The 27803-nt window shown below is 45.0% G+C and overlaps 1 protein-coding gene across 2 annotated transcripts; it reads right to left on the reverse strand.

Annotated features, from left to right (window-relative positions):
• Positions 1-5129: 5129 nt before the first annotated feature.
• On the reverse strand, positions 5130-23834 carry TBC1D20 (TBC1 domain family member 20). Of its 2 annotated transcripts, XM_060078399.1 has the most exons (9): positions 23675-23834; positions 17174-17359; positions 13734-13814; positions 11165-11351; positions 10883-10984; positions 9580-9721; positions 8569-8756; positions 8016-8308; positions 5130-6983 (listed from the first exon to the last, which is right to left on the reverse strand). In XM_060078399.1, the coding sequence occupies exons 1-8, from the start codon at positions 23742-23744 to the stop codon at positions 8053-8055; spliced, it is 1212 nt and encodes a 403-aa protein (XP_059934382.1). In that variant the 5' UTR covers positions 23745-23834; the 3' UTR covers positions 5130-6983; positions 8016-8052. The 2 variants fall into 2 exon arrangements, with proteins under 2 accessions (XP_059934382.1, XP_059934381.1); XM_060078398.1 differs by having other exon boundaries at positions 5130-8308.
• Positions 23835-27803: the final 3969 nt, after the last annotated feature.

Raw genomic sequence — 27803 nt, forward strand, 5'->3', positions numbered from 1 at the left:
TTCTCTGACCCCTGCAACACCCCTCCCACCCCCCACTTTGAAGGCCAGCACACTGTCTGAGCCGGGATGTGGATCATCATTACAACAGGCGGAGGGCGTCTCTGTGACTCAAGGTGTGGACTCCAGGTTCCAGGAGTTGGGGCATGTCATTGGGGCGGGGTGGAAGGGCTTATTCTAGACCCTGGAAAGGCACTGCCACCCTGTCGTTGGGTGCCAAGGCTCAAGAGTTGACCCCAGGCTCTGTGAGCAGAGAGGTGAGAGAACGTGAGTGCCTTCCTGCTCTGCATTGGCTGATGAGGGGCACTCCCGCCCCTGGAGCAAGAAAGTCAGGCAGAGCCATTGACTGGAGGAAACGGCAAGCTGAGCAGAGCTGCCAGAGCTGCGCTGCAGGAGAGCGCGGGGCCCAGGTCAGGGCTAACCGCTTGCTCTCACCGGCTCCTCCCTCCTCCCTCTCCTGCCAGGGCCTGTCTTGGTGAACCTTAGGGGCCTGTAGGGGAGGAAAGCAGACCATTCTTTTGGTGCACAGGTACAAACCAGCAAGCCACAGGCGGTAAACAGTCTACCCAGTATTGTTTTAGAAATTTGAATTGGTTGCCGGTATTTTTTTTTTTTTTTTTTTTTTGCTGTACGCGGGCCTCTCACTGCTGTGGCCTCTCCCGTTGCGGAGAACAGGCTCCGGACACACAGGCTCCGCGGCCATGGCTCGCGGGCCCAGCCGCTCCGCGGCATGTGGGATCTTCCGGGATCGGGGCACGAACCCGTGTCCCCTGCATCGGCAGGCGGACTCTCAACCACTGCGCCACCATGGAAGCCCGGTTGCCGGTATTTTTTAATTGGAGATGCTACATTAAAATCTAGATGCCCAAGTTCTCTTGCAAAAGTCGAAGCTTATTCCAGGAATGCAAGGATTCTTCAATATACGCAAATCAATCAACGTGATACACCATATTAACAAACTGAAGGAGAAAAACCATATGATCATCTCAATAGATGCAGAGAAAGCTTTTGACAAAATTCAACACCCATTTATGATAAAAACCCTGCAGAAAGTAGGCATAGAGGGAACTTTCCTCAACATAATAAAGGCCATATATGACAAACCCACAGCCAGCATCGTCCTCAATGGTGAAAAACTGAAACCATTTCCACTAAGATCAGGAACAAGACAAGGTTGCCCACTCTCACCACTCTTATTCAACATAGTTTTGGAAGTTTTAGCCACAGCAATCAGAGAAGAAAAGGAAATAAAAGGAATCCAAATGGGAAAAGAAGAAGTAAAGCTGTCACTGTTTGCAGATGACATGATACTATACATAGAGAATCCTAAAGATGCTACCAGAAAACTACTAGAGCTAATCAATGAATTTGGTAAAGTTGCAGGATACAAAATTAATGCACAGAAATCTCTGGCATTCCTATATACTAATGATGAAAAATCTGAAAGTGAAATCAAGGAAACACTCCCATTTACCATTGCAACAAAAAGAATAAAATATCTAGGAATAAACCTACCTAAGGAGACAAAAGACCTGTATGCAGAAAATTATAAGACACTGATGAAAGAAATTAAAGATGATACAAATAGATGGAGAGATGTACCATGTTCTTGGATTGGAAGAATCAACATTGTGAAAATGACTCTACTACCCAAAGCAATCTACAGATTCAATGCAATCCCTATCAAACTACCAATGGCATTTTTCACAGAACTAGAACAAAAAATTTCACAATTTGTATGGAAACACAAAAGACCCCGAATAGCCAAAGCAATCTTGAGAATGAAAAATGGAGCTGGAGGAATCAGGCTCCCTGACTTCAGACTATACTACAAAGCTACAGTAATCAAGACAGTATGGTACTGGCACAAAAACAGAAATATAGATCAATGGAACAGGATAGAAAGCCCAGAGATAAACCCACGGACATATGGTCACCTTATCTTTGATAAAGGAGGCAGGAATGTACAGTGGAGAAAGGACAGTCTCTTCAATAAGTGGTGCTGGGAAAACTGGACAGGGACATGTAAAAGTATCAGATTAGATCACTCCCTAACACCATACACAAAAATAAGCTCAAAATGGATTAAAGACCTAAATGTAAGGCCAGACACTATCAAACTCCTAGAGGAAAACATAGGCAGAACACTCTATGACATAAATCACAGCAAGATCTTTTTTGACCCACCTCCTAGAGAAATGGAAATAAAGACAAAAACACATGGGACCTAATGAAACTTAAAAGCTTTTGCACAGCAAAGGAAACCATAAACAAGACGAAAAGACAACCCTCAGAATGGGAGAAAATATTTGCAAATGAAGCAACTGACAAAGGATTAATCTCCAAAATTTATAAGCAGCTCATACAGCTCAATAGCAAAAAAACAAACAACCCAATCCAAAAATGGGCAGAAGACCTAAATAGACATTTCTCCACAGAAGATATATAGACTGCCAACAAACACATGAAAGGATGCTCAACATCTTTACTCATTAGAGAAATGCAAATCAAAACTACAATGAGATATCATCTCACACCAGTCAGAATGGCCATCATCAAAAAATCTAGAAACAATAAATGCTGGAGAGGGTGTGGAAAAAAGGGAACACTCTTGCACTGCTGGTGGGAATGTGAATTGGTACAGCCACTATGGAGAACGGTATGGAGGTTCCTTAAAAAACTACAAATAGAACTACCATATGACCCAGCAATCCCACTACTGGGCATATAGCCTGAGAAAACCATAATTCAAAAAGAGACATGTACCAAAATGTTCATAGCAGCCCTATTTACAATAGCCCGGAGATGGAAACAACCTAAGTGTCCATCATCGGATGAATGGGTAAAGAAGATGTGGCACATATATGCAATGGAATATTACTCAGCCATAAAAAGAAATGAAATTGAGCTATTTGTAATGAGGTGGATGGACCTAGAGTCTGTCATACAGAGTGAAGTAAGTCAGAAAGAGAAAGACAAATACTGTATGCTGACACATATATATGGAATTTAAGAAAAAAAAATGTCATGAAGAACATAGGGGTAAGACAGGAATAAAGACACAGACCTACTAGAGCATGGACTTGAGGATATGGGGAGGGGGAAGGGTAAGCTGTGACAAAGTGAAAGAGCGGCATGGACATATATACACTACCAAACGTAAGGTAGATAGCTAGTAGGAAGCAGCCGCATAGCACAGGGAGATCAGCTCGGTTCTTTGTGACCGCCTGGAGGGGTGGGATAGGGAGGGTGGGAGGGAGACGCAAAAGGGAGGGGATATGGGAACATATGTATATGTATAACTGATTAAATTTGTAAAAAAAAAAAAAAAAAAAAAGTCGAAGCTTGGTAATCCTGGCTTCTCATTTCCACATGGCAGGCCAGAGTCACGTGATGTTCCTGATCCAGTTCACCACAGTTCTCGTCACCCCCAGCTCTCCTCACACGGCCCTTCCTGTGCCCTTGCACCATTCTTTCTCCAATGAGTACTGGGAAGTGTTAATGAAACATTTCTTTACCCGTGGCTGTATCAACAGGCTGGCAGAGGGGGGGACCACATGGGCTGCGTGCGTCTTTCACTTGGCCCACTCCATCTACACCAAGGCGGGCATCGAGTTTATGTCTGCTGCAGCCAAATGGGGGGTCAGGGGGGCAAATGGAGGGGCGCAGGGCTGTCCCGGGGTTCTCACCTTCAGCGCCATACTTCACATGCCAGTGGGCGAAGGATCTAAGACGGGCAGGCTCACAGGTGCTCCCTACTGCAGGGTCAAGTGGAGGTGCCTCCCCCCTCCCAAGGGGTCACCCCAAACTGGGCCCCAGCACCAACTCTCCAGGGCAGACTTGAAACCAAACCCCACAGGCTCTGGACTCCGACCATCTACCTGAGGAAGCAGCTGGAGGTCCCAAATGTTCTTGTGTGACACGATCTTTCTCTCCAGGGATGGGGAAGGCAAGGGGAAGCACATTGCTCAGATAAAGAGCAGCTGTTAATGTGGGCAGGAAGTGGTGGATGGGCCCCACAGCCCGTGCCAGAGTAACATGTGTCTTCTAGTGTCTGGGGCTGCCGTGAAAGCCACTCACTTAAAAAGCAGGAAGCTGGAGGCAAGCCCACAGCCTTGCCAGCTCACAAAAGCTGCTTGGCAAACTCCAACCAAATGTAAGTCTGCAGAAAAGACAACTAGCAAGTAAAGGGCCTTTGGGAGGACAGGAGAAAAGGCAGCAGGGGGTCACCAGCAGCAAAAGGAAGAAAGCCAGGCTGAGCCTCAGGCCCCATCATCCTTTAGTTGGATTTGGCAAAAGCCTCTGGCCTATTCTTCCTTTCAGTCACCACTTAATCCAGGGGTGAGCTCCCCGGGCCCAAGTGCAAGGCTGGCTTAAGGCATTTATTGATCCATTAATGTTCACTGAAATGGAATCACAACACTTGCACAACTTCAGTTTGTTAAAGCATTTTCACAAACATCAGTTCATTAAACCGTCCATGTGGGATGGGACTATCCCTATTTTACTGTCATTGACAGTGAGTTCTAGAGATGTAGTGACTTGAAGAAGCTCACATAGCCAGGAAGGAACACACTTGCCATCATGTCACCAGGAACTCTCTCCAAACCCAGGTTTGGTCATGGCCCATCCTCATCCCCCAAATTGCCTACAGAGAGTCCCAACTCCCTTCCACAGAGCTCAAAGCTCTCCCTGGCCTGAGCCCCAAGTACCCTTCCATTGCCATTGCCCATTCCATCTTTCTACAAAACACCCATACTTGTTATTCAGCTATTATTTTTACACTAATTTCCCCTCAGCCTTGCGTGTTGTGCAGTATTTTCTGACACCACTTCTCTGATTTCCAACACCAACTGAGTGTCCAACAATTCAATTCAGTTCTGACACTAACTACCTGGAATTAGCATCTGATGCCACAAGTTAAAGGGCTCAGTCCCACAGGACTGTCCCACTTCAGATCCAGCTGCAAATGGGGTGCCCAGACTACTCACACTTCTGCCTGGCCAACTACAAGTTCAGTGGTTTCTACAAAACCCTCTCAGTTTCAATAATTTGCTAGAAGTACCACAGAACTCAAGAAAACACTTTACTTACATGTACTGATTTATTATGAAGGACACAACTCAGGAGCAGCCAGATGAAAGAGATGAATAGGGCAAGGAACAGGGGGAAGAGGGTGCAATGTTCCCAAGCCCTCTCGGGCCATGCCACCCTCCCAGCACTTTGATGTGTGCATCAACACAGCAGCTCTCCCAATCTCTGAATCAAGAGTTTTTGCAGTGCTCAATGTCCAGCCTCCCCTCCCCTCCCAGGAGGTCAGTGGTGGGGCTCAAAGTTCTCACTCTCTAATCACTTGGTCCTTCCGGTGACCTGTGCCATCCTGAGGCTATCCAGGGGTCCCACCTTAACTCACTTCATTAGCATAAACTCAGGTGGGATCCAAAGGAAATCATTATGAACACCAAAAGACACTCCGATCACTCAGAAAATTCCAAGGGTCTCAGGGGAAGTGGGGACAAAACCCAAATATTTATTTCACCACACATACCCTTCCTTCAGTTTTCCATTTATCAAAATTCTCTTTACATTCAATCAACTATGAAACTGCCACTGAAAACAAATTGCTCCTTCAATGCAGTTCTCTGGTGAGTTCCCAGAGGCAGGGCTGTGTCCTGGCCAGCCCTGTGTCCTCCACAAGTCAAATCAACGGACAGCATGGGCAGCTGGCCTATGGTGGTCAGACACAGTCGGGGAGCCGAGTGATGCCTGCTCAGCCTTCAGCCCCCTTACGTCTCCCCTTTGGGCCAAGGAAACAGTGAACCCAGGCAACGTGGGTTCTTGCCTCAGGAAAAACAGAAACAGGACTGCAGGTACTGTCCAAACTCTCCGGGCAAGTCAAGGCCAACCAGGAGTCCACAGATACAGCACATCTCCAGGTCAGGGGTGGAAGGGAGGGAGCATCAAGGCCAGATGTCTAAAGCTAAAGCCACTCCAACAAGGAAAGAATGACAGAAGAGATTAGTAACCACATATGGCCGTTTATTTCATACAGGGCTCTGTACAAAATATTTACACATATTCCTTACAGAATAGTAAACCACTTGAAGGTAAAAAGATAACGCTTTCTTCTCATTGGCAGGGGATAATCCTGATGTCAGAAAAGCTATAAAGCAAATGAACTTTCTCCTTCCTAGGCCACAACAAAAGTCAATGCCACCTGCTTCCTGGGATCCAAAAAGCCATGGTCTTGGGACCCTGATCACATGCACCTCCCTTCGTCTTCCCCATCAATTCCTTCAGTATTTACAGACAGGCCCAAGGGCCTGTGGCAGGAGGGGCCGATGCTGCCCATTTGGAAAGATGACAAGAGGACAAACTTGTTGCGGGAGAAGACTGGGAACTTCTGTCAGATCATCTGGATCCTGGAAGAATTTCCTTTGTCTTGATAAATCTACCACTTTCTAGACTAATCCATCCACATCATGCTAACCCCAGGTGGGACTCCTGCTATGGAGAATGACCTGCCACTTTGAGCTTTTTTTGGTTGTAAAGTGCTTAGTGTAACTCAGTGTAGACAGATGCCTCTCCTAACCACTCTGCACACCATGGGCATATGGGGAGGATGTGGAGGTCTGGGTGTGGTGTGGTGAAGTGCTTCTGGCATGTTTACTTTAAGAAAACACCTGCCAAGAGAGAACAGTGCCTGCAACAGACCAGGAAAATAAAAGTACACGGCTGCTTCATACTATACACCCCAGTTCTTCAGAGCAGGAAAAGGCACTTTTTTTTCAAGCCACAGTTAATCTAAAACAAACCTAGCTTCGCTTATAGGAAAAGCTGTACCAGAGGAAGTGAATATCCATCTTGTTCTCTAAGACCTGGAGAGTCCTTAGGAAGCCTCGAGCTGGCTGTCCCAGGCTCCCACCACACGCTTCAGGATGCAGTTTGTCCCCTTCTGGGTGCTGACGAGTTCCCAGTGACATTTCCTACCAGGAAGGAGAAACCAGCAGTTGAGGTAAGTTAAACCCAAAAAACCAAGCCAAGGTTGTGAGTGGATGCCTATTTGGGAGTAGAAGGGTGACTGGAGGAAAACAGGAGGGGAGGAAGGGAAGCTGGAGAAGTGGGCGCTATGGAAGTGTGGGGCTGTTTACAAACAGCAACTCTGACTAAAGTGAAATGTTAAATAATTGAGTAGAAAGGAAACTTCAGGGTTTTAGAAGCTCATCCTTCTGATGAGACCAATTATTTTTTTTTTCCATGAAGGAACTATTACTTTAAAAGTGCAGGTACTTTATATGTTGGGTGTATGTAATTCTAAAAATAGTAGTAAAAGTGTCTTTTATATGCATCGTCATGTGGCTTGTGGAAGAGAATAAGGAGAAAAAAAAAAAGGCAGGCAAAAACCAGCCTATGTCTGCGCCCTAAAACGTAACATTCCTTCCTGTTTGACTGGAAATGCCCAAGTGATTTCTAGGCTGAAAATAGGTAGGATTTACCTAGTAACCTAGTTCACACGTGTCTCTTAGATTTCTGACCAGCTAATGGAGCTGCTCTTAAAAGGGGGCCAATCTTGCTCCCAGGCTGGCCTTCTCTGCCCCTTCGCCTTCATTCCAAGGTCTGACTTCTTTAGCGGCAGCTCCGTCCTTCTTTGTCTGGCTGAAGCAGTCAGAATGGAAGGAGCTGCCAGGAGGGCATTCAGTGGTCCAGCTTACTATGAGCAGCCGAGATGCTCCCCAGTGACCAGGCCCAGCGGGTTCCAAAGGCAGCCGGGAGCTGCAGAAACCCACTTCCCTCAACACAAGAGAAGGCAGCAGACAACTCAGAAGCCCACTGCGAGGCAGAAAGAGTTCTGTGCTCAGGACCCGAGTGCCCAGCGTCACGCAGGCCCTGCTACTGGCCTCTGAAGCAAAGGCATCCACGGACGGGGGGAAGGGTGCAGGAATAGAAAACCCTTGACAGAAACCCTTTTAATAAAGGAAATTCCACCCCCTCCCAATCTGTCCATGGAAGGGTGAGACCTTGATGTCATGTAAGAGGACGTGTCTTCTCAGGCATTTAGGGAAACAGCTGCAGCTGAAACTTTGGGGCCCACTCCAGGGCACTTTTCACCACAGCCAGAGCGGCTGCTCCAAGTGCCACCGTCAGTCCCATCACTGCCAGCTTCACAAAGCGGTTGGTCCTTGGTTTGGTCAGGACATCTTTTGTTCGCTCCTCAGGCCGCAGAAGTCCCCGAAACCGCTGCCGCAGTACCATGTCAGGCCTCTGCTGGGCTGACGCCAGCTCAAAGTCTTTGAAGGTAGAGGCTGCCGTTCTGCAGAGGAGAAGGAGACAGAAGGGAATGGGATGAGAGAAGAAGGGAAAAAACTAGATTAAACAGGCTGAGGGCAGAGACATCCATTGCTCAGAAAACTCTTCTTATAAAGACCCATGAAGTCTCAAGTGGGGATTCCAGTAGCATAAGCACAGGTCTCTGGAAACACCACTCCCAGCCCCGTCCCCACCAGACAGTCTTCCATCATTTCTGCTCACTAACGAACACCCCTGTTCAACCGGTGCCGTGGCCCCACTCACTTCTCAGCTTGCTGTTGGGCAGCTGCCTCCCGAGCAAGCTCGGACGGGGGAAACTGAACAAAGAGGTCTCCTGCTCTACTGATCAGTGTCTCATAGGGCAGGTCCTGAGGGATCTGGGACAACAGGTGGTGGACTGAGGCCATGTCGCAGTCACAATCCAGGACCTCCTGCTCTCGATACAACACGATCTGTGGAGAGCAAGGCTTTGCATCAGAGACCAGAACATACAGGACCTTGGCCACTTCATTTCATTCTCCTTAGAGGTGAATTTAAATTGGTACCAAACAGGGCTCACCCCAGAAGTTCAGCAAATTCTTGTATTCATCTAAGAAGTAATGATGTACATATCTGAGCACTTTTCCCACTGGGCAAACCCTTCCTGATGAGGCAAACTTCCACCCCATGACGTGAAAGGCTGACCAATTAAATGAAGGAGGTTCTTTTAGGAGGAAGGAAAGAAGGATTACTGGAGATTCCTAGCTCCAGCACAGAAGAAATGGTTCAAAACAGCAGAAAGAATGGTCTTGCTCCCTTTAAAGGACAATGAAGAGCGCCGTGAGTGCCCACCTCCACCCTCACGCCTGATGGTTCAGGCCCCTCTAATAACTGGGGCCCCTCAACCCCGATTAAAAGCCATCTCAACTTTCTATCATAATGCCACACTTCTTCTTTTCTTAAACCCGGAGTTGGGGTTGTACGAGCTCCAGTTGTCAACAGAAACCCTGATAATTCACAATGCACATGAGCATTTTAAAGGTTCAGAAGAATCAAGCAGTAAACAAATCTAACAATTCTGTTTAACTAGCAGTTCCCAAACTTACTGTTAAACAGAACATTTTTTTCTCCCATGACTCTCCCATTAACATTCCACAGAACAGTGTCCAGAGACGCCAGCCTGGGGAAGTGCTGTCTTTTGCATCTTTCCAAAATCACCAGGTTTCCCTTTAGGGAACATGATCGAGCTGGATTCGAGGATGCACACCAAGCTGCTGGCTCATGGTCTGTACCTACCACAGCTGCAAAGTAAATGGGCATCAGCGGGTGGCAGGCCAGGAAGAAGTCGTATAACCGCACGACGTGCCTGAAGTCAGACAGGACGTGCCCAAACCAGGTGATGAGCCAGCTGAGCGCAAAGATGGTCCCCACCTCGGCACTAGGAGCAAGAAGCCCAGATGTTAGGTTCCCTGCTGAGTCAGCCCTTCCCCCTCCCTGGGTCTTCTTTGTCCTCGGTGCTGTGTGAAGAAAGCATTTGAGAAACGTGCTTTCTTGAAAATTCAGCCACCTACAAATTCAGCATCTTCTCCTCACAACACAGAAAGTCTTTACAATATACCCAACATCATGACACTAATACCACAATAGTGTCCTGGTGGCCTTATCTCCCTGGGTGCTCTTCTAATGGCCAAGAAACGTCAACTACAGCAACAAGAATTAGCTGTTGGGCTTCCCTGGTGGCGCAGTGGTTGAGAGTCCGCCTGCAGATGCAGGGGACGTGGGTTCGTGCCCCGGTCCGGGAAGATCCCACATGCCGCAGAGCGGCTGGGCCCCTGAGCCATGGCCGCTGAGCCTGCAAATCCGGAGCCTGTGCTGTGCAACGGGAGAGGCCACAACAGTGAGAGGCCCGCATACAGCAAAAAAAAAAAAAAAAAGTATTAGCTGTTTTCAGAGAACTACACCACCATTTTCCTTCTGAGAAAGTCCCTCCTTTGGCGGGGGGCACAGCACATATTCTCAGGCTTGAAAACACAACTGTATTAATTTTACAGTTAACATGAGGTGACTGAAACACCTTAAGACACAGCCTTTTTTTTTTTTCATTTTTAAAGAGAGGCAGGCATTGGCCAAGGACACATTCTCAACTAAACAGAAGAGAAAAATCATATGAGAACTGCAAAGAAGTATTTCTTCTCCTCGGTATGTGGTGAATACAACAACCCACAGATGGCCTTGTCTTTCTCGCCTCTGGATCCTATAGAACTCTGTACTTCTGTTGCAGCAGTAACCGCGAAGTCTACCTTGGCGTACTTACCTTGTCCACCTCCCTCCACTAGATGTAAACTCCTCAAGGGCATGGGCTGTGACATCTCTTCTATCCCCCAAAAAGCACAGCACCCAAAAAGTGTTCCAAGACTGTACGGAACTGAATTATCCAGATTGCTGATAACTGGAAAGGACAACTCGGAAGAACTTAACACTACTCAACATAAGATGATGATGCAACTGAGCTACACTTGTGAAGAATAAACAAAGGCTAGGAGAAAGCTGAAGAGGGGTGTGTGTGTATGTACACACATAAATGTAGACACATATATACCTCTGCATGAAGTCATGGAGTTCTGGATTCACCTGGTCAATGATGGGCATCAGATAGTTTAATATATGCTTGGTGTTGTCCATTGTTGGATCCATGAAATCCCTAGAAGGAGACAATTCAATGAGCTTGGTCAGACCAAATACTGGGATCAGGGTTTGGGGGCAGTAGGGTGGAGTGGGGTTCAAACCACTGAAAACACTGACTAGGAAATGGGCTGAGGAGTTATCCCCAGGGGGACTTGAGGAGTGATACCCATCCTCTTATGCTGTTTTGTGCTGGTACCTGAGGTGATGGGTAGACAATTTTTCTACCAGGGATGTTGCCAGCTTCTCGCCTACCACCAGCAAAAATGTGACCACGATGTCGTGGTAGCCCTGGTAGTAGTGCAGCTGAGGGTTGCGCTCCAAGATGAGGAGGATGATGTCGATCAGTTCTTCCTGGAGCCCTTCTCTCTGTTCTTCTGGCATGCCTGGGGAGGGGAGGGCAGGGGAGATGCACTTGAACATGGCAAGCAGCCTAGTAACACAGAGGTTAGGAAGGTCGTCGGCAGTGGATTAGCAGAGAAAGTGTTTAATAAAAGAAAATTAATTACAACTATTTGGCAACACACTCAAGACCCACACTGTTGATACTGCCTGACATGTAGGAAAGAGCCACAGACTGGCTACCTTACAGTGGGGGAACCCAACCAACACCATCTTAAAACCCAAGTCACCACAGGTCATGCTGCCAGTAGTGTGACTAGTGGACAGCATGTGCCTCCTGAGGTGCTGCAGGGAAAACTCAGCACCACTTTGGTGGAATTCCTATCAAGAGTTCATCACCTGAATCTTAAAAGGAGGAAACACCAGATAAACCGAAACTGAGGGAGATTTTATAAAATAACTGGCCTGTCATAAAATACAAAGGAACTATTCTAGAATAAAGGAAGCTAAAGAGATATGAAGACTGAATGGAAAATGCATGAATTTGTATCTCCTTTTCCTATAAAGAACATTATTGGAATAAATGGTGAAATCTGAATAAAATCTGTATTAACAGTAAATACTGTCAATGTGCTACTGATTTTAAGTGTGATTATGTAATAAGAGCCGTGTTTTAAAAAAATATACCCTGAAATATTTAGGGATAAAGGGGCACCATGTGTGTAATTTATTCTTAATAGTTCAGAAAAAAATTTGCGTGTGTGTACCACAAAGGAGAGAGAGAAAGCAATACTAAGGTAAATATAGTAAAATGTTGACATATAAGAAAATCTGTGTAAAAGCCACCTGGGGAATTCCTTGTCCTATTTTTGCAACTTTTCTGTAGGTATGAAATTATATAAAAACAAAAAATGTAAGAGATGCATGTTCCCCTCAGAAACAAACTAAATATCACAGGAAGTACTGATCTCCTTGATCCAAAGACGCAGCTGGAAACAGAAGACTGTCTCGGGAGACCTTTCGGCGTGCGCACCTAGTTCTGGCAGCGGTCACTGTGGCTCCTCGGCTCATCTGGCTTTTAGTATAAAAATGCCAACCTTTGGCCTCATGACCTGTTTTAGAAGAACGGCACACAGCACAGCTTTCCTACACCATTAGGTTTTCCAGTCAAAAACAGATCTTATGAGAGAAAACAGCTAATACAAGAGCCCAGACTAAACTGGACAAAGGTTTTTAGGTGAAAGTGAAGCTCATCTTTTGCCCGTTTTTACCCACCCCTTCTCAAAAAGGCATACTCTAAAAGATAAAAAAGAACATGGAGTAAACCAACTACTATGGATAGGTAAAGTAATGAAAGTAGTGAGAGAAAAAAAGTAAACCTTATTTGAATTTTCAGTATAAAAGAGGTCAGCTAAGCTCAGAAGAACGTGAATGTAAAAAAATATGAAACCACATGGAAAGTTCAGCCTACAAGAATAATATCATAGACTGATGTCACCTAAGTGGAAGAGGAATAAAGGGCTCAGAGGAAAGACAGTTTACCTAGGGAAAAATATGGAATGCATCTGTCCTATGTGGTCTCAAGACCAGCAGGATAGGAAAAGGGGAATGGACCATAGGCATATGTGTTTATCAAAACCAAGATGGCAGGCTACTGGCTACAAAGGAATCACAAGAGCCTTTCCAGGAACCCAGGGTGCAAGCAGGAAAGAGGCCCTTTAACAGACAAAATCCAATGCCAGAGCATGGGTTCAGAAGAGTGAGAAAATGGGTTTAGAGGCTCTTGTTCCCTCTAGCAATTCTCCTCTCTTCATGGACCTAAGGTGGAGTTGCCAAAGGAAGAGAAATAGATGAGGTTTGCTGGCCAGTTTCCTTCATTGTGAAAGTGGAGACAATGGTCATTCTTCTCATTATTCCTGGGAATGGGGAGACGATTTTAGGAACAGACTCTTTAAACATGTAGTGATTGGCCTTCCTTCCAGTCCAAGGGCCCCAATATATGTATATGCAAGATACCGCTATGTATAAATGAAGATATTAATAGTTCTTGTTATAGTGACCACTTCCAAACCAATCTGCTCTTTAAAGCCAGACTGATGGCTCTAGCAATCCCTATGAAGTCTCCTCTAAGGCTCTGAAGGGGGAAACACCCTCTTCTCTCATTCACCACCTCTAGGCCAAAAGACATTATTTTAGGCTCAGGCCTTCACAGTGGGGTTCTGAACTGACTGAGACAGTGAAAGGATGACGCGGCAGATGGGGAGCAGAATGGGTCCCTGAGGAGGCAGGGTCCTGCATGTGGTCACGCTCTGTGCTGGGGTGGAAGCTTCCTGGGACAAGCAAGCACCAACACAGGAAAGTAAGTGCAACTGGGACAGAAGCCACCCCGCCACCCCCCACCCAGGAAGACCGAGAGTGCGTCTCACCAGGAGGGAACCTCCGTAAAGACCGCCTGACATCCAGGAGCACTTGTTGGTAGTCCTTGCTCATCTCTCGTAGGTCGTTCCCTATTGAAGGAAAAAGAACATGTTATTGCAAGAATGTCTGGGAAGCCACATCAGGAGCAAAACATCCTGACATGACATAAAAGGCCTGAAAGACATACTCGGGCTTTTCTTGAAGGGGACATGACTCAAGATACAACATTTGGAGAGGAACTCCTGGTTTAGTTCCAAACACGCTGATTCACGCAAGTCATGATGACTGTAAGAGAAGGGAACAAAGATTATCCAGGAGGCTACAGAGTGCAAAGAGCAGCAGAGGAGAAGTCAGGAGGCCAGGAGCTGCATGCAGGCTGCTACCGTGTGCCACCGGGAATTGCTCTGAATTTCCAAGTCCACATCTATACAATGGGGATTACTCCCTTCCATGTGTACCTCTCAGATTACTGTAAGGATCAAATAAGATCATGAATGTGGAAACCACAGACCACTGGAAAAACTCTTAACATCTCTAAAGTCTAGGGAACACTGAGCTGTTCAGAAAGGAGTATTAAGATAAACTCACATAAAAAAGGAGCTAACCTCTCTTGACCCTGCAATTCTAAAACTAAGACACTGCAAACAGGAGACAGTACTTGTGTTCAGTTGTTAAGCCCAACTGAAAGTAAGGAGGCAGTCTCTAGCTGTTATATATGTAAAAGTGTACATTTCCTTCATAACCGAAATCAAAACTTCCTAGAGGAGCCTGTACAATACTTCCGCATACACAGACTTCATCTTATAAAGATATGGGAAATTTGGAATCTGACGGAACACCATCTCAGGATTTAGAGTGTGAATACAGCAATGCCTTTTCCTTCCAACAAAAAGATCACTGCTCTGAGGCAGCTCGGTTCCAATGATAATAACAAGGGGCAACTTAAAACATCTACTCAGGGACTTCCCTGGTGGTCCAGTCGCCTTCCAGTGCAGGGGATGTAGGTTTGTTCCCTGGTCGGGGAACTAAGATCCCACATGCTGTGGGGCAACTAAGCCCACGCACCACAACTGCTGAGCCCGCGCACCTCAACTAGGGAGCCTGAGTGCCGCAAACTACAGAGTCCTCCCTCTGGAGCCCACGTGCCACAACTAGAATGAGAAAACCTGTACGCCACAACTAGAGAGAAGGCTGCATGCTGAAACAGAGCCTGTGTGATGCAACGAAGAAGAAACCAGCGCTGCAACAAAAGACCCTGCGTGCCGAAACTAAGACCCGACAGAGCCATAAATAAATTAATTAATTTAAAAAAAACATAAATTAAATAGGTATACTAAAAAATAAAACAAACAAACAAAAAAACCATCTACTCGGCTGTACCACAACACTGTGAACTTTTTATCAGTAGAGGCTGTTTTAATCATCTCTAGTACCTGGCACACATTAGGAGCACAATTAGTACTTGCCAAATGAATGAAAGAATCCCCAGCACCTGGACTTTTGCCAAACATAGCAGGAAAGCAATACATTTTTGTGGAGTGAATAAATGACAAAGTGGATTCACTGTTTTGCTGTACTTTCTTTTTTTTTTTTTTTTTTTTTTTTTGCGGTACACAGGCCTCTCACTGGTGTGGCCTCTCCCGTTGCGGAGCACGGGCTCCGGACGCACAGGCCCAGCGGCCATGGCTCACAGGCCCAGTCGCTCCGCGGCATGTGGGATTCTCCCGGACTGGGGCACGAACCCGTGTCCCCTGCACCGGCAGGCGGACTCTCAACCACTGCGCCACCAGGGAAACCCAGCTGTACTTTCTTTTGTATTTTGCACTGTAGTCTAAGGAACTTTTTTTTTTTTCACTACACGGGCCTTGCAAATAAGTACAGTTGCCCCTCGGTATTTGAGGCGGATTGGTTCCAGGATCCCCAAGGATACCAAAATCCACAGATGCTCAAGTCCCATGTATTAAGTGGTGTAACATTTGCATATAACCCATGCACATCCTCCCATATACTTATTTATTTATTTATTTTATTGGGGGGTACAGTTGTTGTAATTACAACTCCCGTATATTTTAAATCACCTCTAGATTACTTATAAAACCTAACACAGGACTTCCCTGGTGGCACAGTGGTTAAGAATCCTCCTGCCAATGCAGGGGACATGGGTTTGATCCCTGGTCCAGGAAGATCCCGTATGCCATGGAGCAACAAAGCCCGTGTGCCACAGCTACTGAGCCCGCGCTCTAGAGCCCGCGAGCCACAACTACTGAGCCCATGCACCACAACTACTGAAGCCCACGTGCCTAGAGCCCATTCTCCGCAACAAGAGAAGCCACTGCAATGAGAAGCACGCACACCGCAGCAAAGAGTAGTCCCTGCTAGCAGCAACTAGAGAAAGTCCGTGTGTAGCAATGAAGACCCAACGTGGCCAAAAATAAATAAATAAAATATAAATAAATAAAAAAAAAAACCTAATACAATGTAAATGCTATGTAAATAGTTGGAGAGCACAGCAAATTCAAGGTTTGCTTTTGGAAATTTCTGGAGGTTTTTTTTTTTTTCCAGAATATATTTGATCCATGGTTGGTTGAATCCTTGGACTTGGAGGGGCCAACTGTAACAGTTTTTCATAGAATTACAGAACTTTAGAATTCAAAATGGTCTTAGCATTTCCTCATAAAAGGTTTTTTTGTTTTTATAAGGACCGTAGAGGTATTATCTCTTCCTATAGTCCCACGTTTCTCAAAATGCAGTCCATGTGCATCAGAATTAGGTGGGATTCTTGTTAAAATACATATTCCTACAACCCACTTCTAAGTGAATGTAAACTGGAATATACATTTTTGTTTGTTTGTTTCTTGGCCATGCTGTGCAGCTTGTGGGATCTTAGTAATCTGACCAGGGATCGAACCCGGGCCCTTAGCAGTGAAAGCATGGAGTCCTAACCACTGGACCACCAGGGAATTCCCAGAATATACTTTTTTTTTTTTTTTTTCCTGTACGCAGGCCTCTCACTGTTGTGGCCTCTCCCGTTGTGGAGCACAGGCTCTTGATGCGCAGGCTCAGTGGCCATGGCTCATGGGCCCAGCCGCTCCGCAGCATGTGGCATCTTCCCAGACTGGGGCACGAACCTGTGTCCTGTGCATCGGCAGGCGGACTCTCAACCACGGCGCCACCAGGGAAGCCCCAGAATATACATTTTTAATAAACTCCCCTAACTAGCCAGTTAGAGCTAGCTACCTACCTAATAAAAACTCATTCCATTTTTTATTAAGATTCTACTTACCAGTTTGGTCTTATTTTCAGACTAGGCTCAAGCATATCCTAAAATGCTTTAGGTGTTTACTCATCTACTCTTGGTTTGAAATGAGCATAAAAATCAAAGACCCTGGCATTCTTTTTCCCCACCTCCTAGACAAGCTCCCCTTCACAGCACCTCACCCCTAACTACCTGATACAGGAGGTGGATCATTGGTGTTGACATTGAGGAGCTTGGGCCACACTTTCCGCCTGATCTCATCAGTCAGGAGCCCTCCTTCACTGATAGCCATACGTCTAAGGGCAGCCACATCAGTGGGATCACTGTTCAGAGCCTGGTAGATCTCTGCCACTTTCTTTTTCCTTTTGGCATTAAAGTCTGCAAAACAGAAGGGAAAAGGGCATTAGGCACATATTCAGCATTTGTACATTTTCTCTTCAGGGCTCAATCTCCTTACTTGGTTTGAGGTAAGGTAGGTATATCTGAAGTCAATCTACCGATATTTCACTAGCACATAGTGTGCAAAACACTAAGGAGATATGCCATATAAGTAACAAAAAAGGACTTACAATTATAATAAATGCTCAGTACATTCAGATAAATCTAACAGTTTTTCCTAATAGAATGATTGTGTTTTCTTAATGCTAAACTTTACAGAGCATACATATCTCTCTCTCTTTTTAAAATAAATTTATTTATTTATTTTTGGCTGCGTTGGATCTTCGTTGCTGCCCACAGGCTTTCTCTAGTTGTGGAGAACGCGGGCTACTCTTCGTTGCGGTGTGTGGGCTTCTCACTGCAGTGGCGTCTCTTGTTGCAGAGAATGGGCTCTGGCGCGTGGGCTTCAGTAGTTGTGGCACATGGGCTCAGTAGTTGTGGCACACGGGCTTAGTTGCTCCACAGCATGTGGGATCTTCCCAGACCAGGGCTTGAACCCGTGTCCCCTGCATTGGCAGGCGGATTCTTAACCACTGCGCCACCAGGGAAGTCCTCAATATTACTTTTTTAAACAAAACCACACGTGGAAAAAGTCTGCAGTTATACACTAATACAACTGGTAAAACATCAGAATCACATGGAGATATTTTCAAAAGTAGAATGTCAAAGGGTATATTTGGGTCTCCAGTGTGGTTAGTGGTAAGAGAGGCATGATACTGCATACAAAGCAACGGTTTCTCAAGAACCATATTAATTACTGATGATCAGGAAGTACTGTTTTAAGCATCTTATATCCTTATGTGGTAGCCTCTTATTTATACACAGGCATTTTGCTGTGTTTAAATTACTTTTTTAGGAGACTGGTTGAGAGTTTGTGGTTAATGTGCATCATATTATAATTTTTCTATTTAAAATAATGGGGTAATAATAGGCTGTCAGAGTTTTCATGCAGAATGGCTGATTTTAGGAACAGCAAACACAAGAAAAGTTAAACTAGACAACACCAAAGAGATGTCACAAAGCAGTGCACTATAATTGCCCAAAAAAGGTATGTGCAGACACCAAGAGTTCAGACAGCTGTGGGTCAGGCTAATCTGAGAACGCACTACTGAAGAGTGCAATTTAAAAAGAAAGGGGAGGATTCTGAGAGGCTGGGAGGAGAGCAGAAGAAAGGCGTGGAGACAGAAACACAGGCCCTTTCATTTAACAGTAAATGAACTCATTAAAAAATATTTATGGGGACTTCCCTGGTGGTCCAGTGGGTAAGGCTCCATGCTCCCAATGCAGGGGGCTGGGGTTCAATCCCTGGTCGGGGAACTAGATCCTGCATGCATGTTGCAACTAAGAGTCCTCATGCCACAACTAAGAAGCCCGCATGCTACAACTAAAAGAGCTCGCATGCCTCAACTAAAGATCCTGCATGCTGCAATGAAGATCCCGTGTGCTGCAACTAAGACCCGGAGCAGCCAAAATAAATAAATAAATAATTAAAAAAAAATTTATGTAGCATATACTAGGTGCAGGACACTGGAGTTAACGTAAAGTGGAAGATAACACTGGAAGGTAGGTTAGGCTTTAGAGAGGAATAACAGTGGAAGTAGGTTAGGCTTTAGAAGGGACTAACATCAGATGGTAGATGTCTGTTTTAGAACAGACACTAAGCAGCTTTCCTCAGTACTGTTCTATTCTGAGGCAACGGTCTACAAATTGTTTCCATGATAAAGCTGCACATTATTAACGCAAATGAAAGTTGGTACTAATGGCCCTGGTTACCTATCTGTGAGAACTGTGACATAAACCATATAAACAGAGGCACCAACTGGTTTGGATTTAACATGCAATTGGAGGTGCAGACAGGACCAGGTGCTTTTTCACCCCGGTAAACCTGTTCTGCTGGCTAGACTATTATTTTCCTTGGTGACCTAGTAGGGGACCATCTGTTCCAGTTTGTCTGAGAGATTTCTGGTTTACAACTATAGTCCTGGCATAACTGTTCATAGCAAACCCCTCCTCCCATCCGCACTCTCAAAAATGTCCCAGGTTGGATGCTAAATTAAATGGTTACTCTACCTAGAAATCATGAAAAATCAAGTCCCAATTTCCTGTCAGCACAGCACCTAACTAGTCAAATGTTTATTTACAAAGTGCTTCAAGTTCTTGGCTTGGGCGTGTCTTACCATCCATCCATCTGTCCATTGATCTATCCATTCATTTATCAGTCGATCATTTAATGAGCAACTACTTGTAGTAAGCACCATACTGGGATAAAAACATGAATGTGACTCTCTCCCAGCCCTGGAGAGGCTCACAGTAGGGAGCGACGTAATTATCATACAAGATATAACAGAACCATGAAGAATCATGAAAACCCAGAGGAAAGAATAACTACTTCTGAGGCGATCAGGAAAGGCTTCACCAGGAATATACGGTGGTACCTCCTTAAAGAAGAGTTTGCACATGGAAGAGTGCGCTGAAGGGAGAGCATTCCAGAGAGTATGTGCGAAGACCTTGTTACATGAAAGAAACATCATGCCCTGAAAACAAAAATTCCAAGAGGCTAAAGTGTTAGGTAAAGGAAGAGAGGCTGGAAGGACGGCAGTAAATGCAGCTAACAGAAGAGTCTGGACTGGATTTATCCTCCACTGAAGGGGAAGACAGGGAGGGATTTTACTTTGGGTCAAAGGGCCATCCTTTGGAAGAGAAGGCTGTATGTTTCCAAAGAGGGATCACTGAGACACAGAAAACAGAAAGGACTTTATATAACAACATAGGCTGAGACAAAATATGAGCAGGAATTGAATTAATTTCCAACAAAGAAAAAAATCAGGTATTAAAAAAATTTTTTTAACTTAGAGTGTTCTTGTACTTTCTACACATCATAAATTAAGAACACTTAAATGGTAATACTAAATATTTACTGAGGCAGCTGACATTTAGAAACCTTGTTAACCTATTTTCTAAGAGTATGGAAAATTTTCCTCAATTTTTAAAGACGTATATCCACCCTACCCCTCTTGCCACTTAAGCTATTCAGCAATCTGGGGGAAAAGGAAAACCACTGTTTATATCTTGGAGGAAATAAAACTGTTTGCAATCAGCTGGATTTCCAGTAGGTTTTGGTAAATAATATGCCAAAATTTTAACTAATTCTGAATCCAAACCACAGCTCCGATACTTATTTCTCTAAAAACTCTGTTTGGATTCTACTTAAATCCTGCATTTCAAAATTTACTGCTATCATCTTGTTTCTGATGCTCTGTGGGAACTCAACACACACGAGCGGAATAGAACAAATAATTTAGCTTAGCTATTGTTCCTCTGGAAAAATTGGCCTATAGTAAATGGCATTATTTCCCCCATATTACTGTTAAGAATATCCACACCAGAAAACTCTACATAGATTTGCAGGCACTTAGACCTTTTTCTAAAGCTATTGGTGATTCCCAGAGTAGAATGCTGCTCAATTGTGGATTTTAGTGGCTGTCTGTTCAGACCCCAATATCGCCTTTCTCAATCCCATATTCTAGCAATTAAATGTTAGAGGCACACCCACAGACAAATATTTCATTGCACCTAACGTACAAACAGGCTTTGACTGTGACATAAAAAGGGAGGAGAAAACAGCAAACTCAAGTGAGCTAGAGATGTATAAATTACACAGTGATGAGTTCAATTGCTAGACTACACAATGAGGTTCTGCAGAGTCTCAAATGAACAACTAATTTACATGTCATATCCTCTTCACCTCAGAAAGAGGAAAGTCAGAGCTATTCTTGGGATGCTTGGAAAAAGGTTAAAATTAATGTCTAACTATTTTAAGATAAATTTTACATATGGATTTTGGGGTAGGACACATTGCTGGACTTGAGAATGCGATATTTGGGCGTGGGATAAAAGCCCACATTTTCAAATCCCCTTGAATCCTTTCTTCTCCAATTTTTTAATTGCTCCACTTATAAGGGAGATGTATTATATATTCCAAAGCTGATATCTTCCAAATTTCTTTATAATAAAGGTCTTGGCTTTCATAACCACGACAGAATGAAATGACTATTCTAGAGCTGGCTGCAAAATATAAGGCACTGCTATAAATAAATCCCTGCTGCCTGAAAAGTAATTCATTCAACAAAAAGGAATGGCATTGGTAATACTTGGCCTGCTCTCCATTAAACCGATCATTTAAATAAGGAGCACTGAAACAGTCGTTCTTAACAACTCAGATAAAGATGGCTGAGCCTGTTATTGTCTCAAACCTCTCCCTACTCTGGCTACGGAACTCAGGTAGAGATTTCTGCTTCCTTAGAGCAACAGGTATCTTCAAAAGCATCTGGCTTGGGGAACTTAATACACAGGAAAGGACAATGGCTAAAAATGAGCACTAGCTATGCTTCCTCTAAAAGTTTTTCCATATCAGCAAAACACACATCAGTGACTTAGATCAGGTAAATGATCTACACGCTTAATAAATGAATCTTATGTGCAAGAATAAAATTCCATGATGATTATTTGGTTTAAGTTTGCATGTCAAGAAAGCTTTACAGACTTTAAACAGAAGTTAAACTTAAATAGGCAGTGCTAGCCTTAATCAAAACAATGAAAGAGCAAGTCAGAAAGATCCTCCCAGACAGACACCCCCTGCTCCACCCCTTGAACTCCTGATGTTGACACTGGAAATTAACTTAAAAATTTATGCTTGAAAAAAAAATTTACGCCTGAACTTCATATCTGTACCAGAGAAATACAGTGGGAGAGGAAAACCTTACCTTATTCTGAGTAAGTTTCCTATTAAAAACAAAATAAAAGAAACTCTGTTTTTGGAGGTACTAATTAGTTTCAACAAACAGTACCCAAATTAGCAGAGATTCATTAACTACCTGAAAAATAAAGACAAGCACATATGAAGAAAGATTACCCCCAAAATGGAGAAAAATATTCTAGACAGTAAACCAATGTAATCATAACCTCTACAAAAGAGAGTTAATAGTATTAGTAACTTTGTCAATTCTCCTATATGATTAAAAACAAAACAAAAACAAACAAGAAAAACAGAAAAACAAACCCCTCTCATCTCTAAATTCCTCCCACTTATCCAAAGAAGCAAAATCAAGGAAACAAGCATAAGTCTCGCAACCTAGGCACAGCTGCACTACATCATGTCACAAGACCCATAGCACTTGAGGCGACTATTATGCCATGAGGACAGATGTTATACAAACATCAGCAAAGGGTTACAAGGCCAAAGGGCCTAAGGAGTAATATGAGGAATGAGCTCCATTTCCATGCAGCATTAGAATAGGAGAAAAGGGCAATAACAACATGAACCCAGAGAAACAAAATGTGAATAACCGGGTGCTTCATCAAAACGTGGGTTGAATACGTGGTTGGTTCTATTATGGGCACCACCCACCAGAAGATGGAAGATGGAAAAGTGGGAAAGTTACCTTAGTCTTCTCCATTTATTAACTGTATGTAAAACATACTTGAAAACAAAGCGCACAACGAAACCATGATTTCATGGAAATTAGTATAAGACAGTATAAAAAAATAGAGAGACTCGCTTTTTACACAATTAAACATTGAAATAGGTGGCACAGGATGAGACGGAGTACATTGGTGGTTGCCAGGAGCTGTGGAGAATGGGGCCTGGGGAATGATGGCCTTTCTTTTTGGCATTAGAAATGCTCTGGAATTAAGACAGTGCGATGGTTGCCCCACCTTGTAAAAATGTACTAAGAACCACTGAACTGCACACTTTAAAGGGTGAATTTCGTGGTAATTAAAAGAAATATGTGGTCCACGGACACCGCGTCACTCCAGACTGCGACCGATGAATGAAGTTTGGGAAACCGGCCTGACCACTACTAGGGAGGCGGCCCCCGGAGCCTGCGGACGTGGCCGGACAGTCTCGGTCGGGGGCGAGGCTTGGCCTCGGTTCTCAGGGAGACCCAATTCTCCTCTCCAGATGCGACGAGGTGGTTCGCGGGGCCCCCGCACGCCCCGTCCTTCCCACTGGGGGTGCGGGTCTGCAGCCACGGTTCCTCCGGTCCCCTCAGCATCCGCTGACCCCCAATTCCAGGATCTCTTCCACTTCAGACGTGACCGGGGTCTTCAGCCTTTTCCTCTCTCGCACCCCGCGCGGTCGCCCCGGGTCCCCCGGCCCCCTCCTCCGGCAGCTGTCCCCTGACCCTCGGGCCGCCCCTGTCCCTCAGGCCGTCCTCCCAGGCCGCTCCTCGGCGCCCCGGCCGGCTTCCGTACCTGCCTTCCCCGCGCCGCCGTCCCACCGGCTGGAGGTGGGGCCGTCACCCTGCGCACTCCGGACGGCCATGTCCCGGGGGCCCGGGCCCGGGCCCGAGCCCCGGCTGGCGGCGGAGCCAACAGAAGACGAGGCAGCGGCCGCGGGATCCAGCGCCGACTCCGCGGGGTAAGCTCGGCTTGGTCAGCCCGCGGCGCGCAGGCGTCCCCGCGCGAGCCCCGCCCCGTGCCAGCACGTGACCCCGCTACGCCGGGCGGGCGGCGGCGGCGGGGGCAGCCGGCGGTCACCCGGGCCCGCGCGCAGGCGCCCTAAGCGGTGAGAGGAAGAGCGCGGGGAGCGCGCCCCGGAGAGTTAGGTGCAACTGAATTTGCAGAGCGTGGCACTCTTGAAGAAATGTGTTCAGGAGCAAATTTTATCATTTCTTTTGTTTCTCTTATCTGTAAAATGATACTGATGATAATAAAAGTACTGAACTCACAAGTTCTTGGGAAAGTGCTCAGAACACTGCCAAGCATATAGTAACTACTCCACAGCTGTTCACTCTGTTTTTGCTTACCAAGAAGTTTACCTGCTGTCTCGCCTCCCCACAGGTACTCCTGTCATCGTACTTGGTGACTTCAGGGTTTAGCAGAACCATCGCATACGGTTATGCAGATTGTGCACTGCACAATGCCAAAGGCGCTGTTCACATAGACGGTTATGTGAGCAGATTCCCTTTGAGTTGTACAAAACTGGCCATTCATCCAAAATGAGCATCTGTCTTATCAGGTCGTTGACCGCCTCGTCTCCAATGACAGTCCTTTCTCTTCAATAGGCCACTCATTCCCTTGGTCACATCCCTATCGTTGTGGCCAGAAACTGCCCCACCTCTTAAATCTCCAATGATAGGCCCCCCTCGCTGAAACTCCCATGATTCTGGTTGCTGGATGACCCCTACCATGACAATTCTTTATTCTGAGGCGTCTAGCACATGGAACCCATTACTACTGGCCCGTCTTGGTTTCATTCAGGTTCCATGGTCCACCATCACATTTTAAGTCCTCTTTTATGTCCTCTGGGTAGCATTCATGAGCAGAAATGACTCTGAAGTTCATTTGATTTTTAAAACTAATACTCAATGTATTAAATTTAGAAATCCCTAAACCTTGTTTTTCCTTCAACTGACAAATTTTACAATTCCATTCATAAATCTAGTAAATTTTAACAATCACTTTGCTACCGTAACTGAGCAGGACCCTATGGGGCCTTCCCAGGACAGACTCCCCCGCCATCCCCAACCTGCCAACCATGTCCTCTGCCTGCCCCTTGTCTGTAGAAAAACTTTAGCCTCCTAGGCCTTCCTCAAGTTCCAAAAAATAAATTTAATCTGAGAAGTGAGAAAAATACAGAAAGGAAAACAGTCAAATGAGACAAAATAATAATAGTTTACCATTGAACAAAGTCAAGGCCCTTTAGTTCCTCCTCAAGGGCTGTAGATAATATTCTGAGCCATATCCTTTGAGTTGTTTTGCAGATACTGAAACCCCCATCAGGTGGAAGAAGTTAACTGTATGCTGTCCATAGACCAGTTGGAACTAAAAGGTTGATGATGTTGACTCCCGATCATCTCACCAACCAATCAGAATGTCCACGAGCTGATCAAGCACTGCACACACACCCCTCCCTCACCCTGTCTTTAAAATCCTTTCCCTGAAACCCATCAGGGAATTTGTCTTTTAAGCACCAGCTGCCTGGATTCCTTGCTTGGCGCCCTGCAATAAATGCTGCACTTTCTTTCACCACAACTTGGTGTCAGTAGATTGGCTTTACTGTGCACGGGCAACCAGACCCAAGTTTGGGTTGGTAACAGTACCATTTATAAACTTAGTCAATTAAGTTCCTTTGAACATTTGTAGTCAATTGATGTAGGTCAGTTGATGTAGGGAAGAGCATTCTAGTCTGAGAAAACAGCACAGGCACCATCTTGAAGCTAACAGAAAGCAAATCATAGTCTAGAAACTACAAGTGGTTTAGTGTTCTTATAGCACAGCATGAAAGACAAAGTGAACTTTGACACTAGTGAGGGCAGAGAAGTGTGCAGGGACAAGTTAGACAGAACCTCTTAAACCATATTCAAAGAGTTTGGACTGGATGGAGTCAGCAGGGTGAATTAACGAATTTTTTAGCATTGAATGTGGTCTTTGATGTCATCTAGATTAATCCTTATCTCCAATAAGAATCACCTCCGCTGATCCATACAAATGTTTATGGCCCAAACCAGTGCTAGGCTATGAGGTGGGCCGTAGTGACAAATGTTGAGTTGCTCAACTTCTAAAGGGGAAGACAAGTTAACTAGGCAATTGCAAAGCCAAGTGAAAAGAGGTCAGAGGGCAACCTAGAAATCTGGGAGAACATGGAAAATCCCAGAAACCAAGATTCATGATTGAGTGCAGGGCACAGGGGCATCTTAGGTCACTCTGGCAGGCAGGATTCTAAGTCGGTCCCTAAGACTCCCACCCCATGGTATACATGCCTAATTAATTCCCTCTCCTTGAGTGTGGGCAGGTCTTGTGACTATCACGGGATCTCAGTCTCATGATTCCAGTGATGTTACACGGCAAAGATGAAAGGATTCTGCAGAGGTAATGAAGGTCTCAAATCAGTTGACCCTGTAGTCAAAAGAAAGATTGGCCTGGGTGGACCTAATCGATCAAGTCCTTTGAAACAGGGGTCCCCAACCCTTGGGCCATGGACCGGTACTGGTCCATGGCCTGTTAGGAAGCGGGCCGCACAGCAGGAGGTGAGCGGTGGGTGAGCGAGCAAAGCTTCATCTGTATTTACAGCTGCTCCCCATCGCTCACATTTCCGCCTAAGCTCCGCCTCCTGTCCGCATTATGGTGAGTTGTATAATTATTTCATTATTTCTATTATTACACTGTAATATATAAAGTGCACAATAAATTTAATGTGCTAGAATCATCCCAAAACCATCCCTCCCCACTGGTCCGTGGAAAAATTGTCTTCCATGAAACCGGTCCCTGGTGCCCAAAAGGTTGGGGACCACTGCTTTAAAAGAAGGTGCAGGCCTTACCTGGAGAAATTCAAAGCAGCAGATATTCTCCTGTAGGCCTTTAATCAATTTGTGGTATTTTGTTAAACAGCAAGCAACGGAAAATTTTACCCCCCGACCCCCCAAAAAAAGCACAGGCAAAAAGATTTACTGGCTCACATAACTGAAAAGCTCTTGCCCTTCTGCATCCCCTCTATCTCTCAGCTGCCCATTTCTTCATGTTGACTGCATTCTCCCACAGGCCCTGGGTTCATAATATGACTCTGGCAGCCCCAGCTCTCACATACTTTCTGCATCTGACCCTGTGAAATATAGCTGAATCGTCCTTGTCTCAGAATTTCCAAGAAAAGTCCCCAAACCTGGGACTGAGAGTGGGCAAGAGGTGGAGATTAGTTTGTGATTGCCCTAGGGTTTACAATACGCATTTTAAATTAACCAATTTTCCTTCAAATATCCTGCTTTCATGGAGAGTATAAAGACCTTACAACTGTAGATTCCCATTTCCTCCCTTCTGTTCTCCATGCTGTTGTCACGTGCTTTGCTTTGCTTCTGAAATCCTTCCTTCTCTTCCCCTTCTACCCGGAACCCTGCCTCACCTCACACTTGCAGACAACCGCTTAACTACATTCTGTCACTAGTTTGCATTTTCTAGAATATTATATGGTTGGAATGTATGTAGTCTTTTTTGTCTGGCATTCACTCAGCATAATTATTTTAAGATTGACCCATGTTGTTGCACGTATCAAGTTTATTACTTTTTATTGTTTAGTATTTCATCATATGGATATATCAATTCACTTATTCATATTTTAAAAATTTAATATATGCTATAAATACACAATTCATTGCTAGTATTTTTGCGTTAGACCTGGGGCCAGCAAAGGATGACCCATATGCATGCTAAGACCAGCTCACTGACTGCTTTTGTATGGCCCATGAGCTAATAAGAATGGCTTTTACAATTTTAAATTATTGGCAAAAAAATCAAAGTAGAATAATTTGCGGCACCTAAAAATTATATGAAATCCAAATCTGAGTCCATAAAGTTTTACTGAAACACAACCATGCTCATTTACCTATTG

Source organism: Mesoplodon densirostris, chromosome 16 (genome assembly GCF_025265405.1).
Source record: "Mesoplodon densirostris isolate mMesDen1 chromosome 16, mMesDen1 primary haplotype, whole genome shotgun sequence".
NCBI lineage: Eukaryota > Metazoa > Chordata > Mammalia > Artiodactyla > Ziphiidae > Mesoplodon > Mesoplodon densirostris.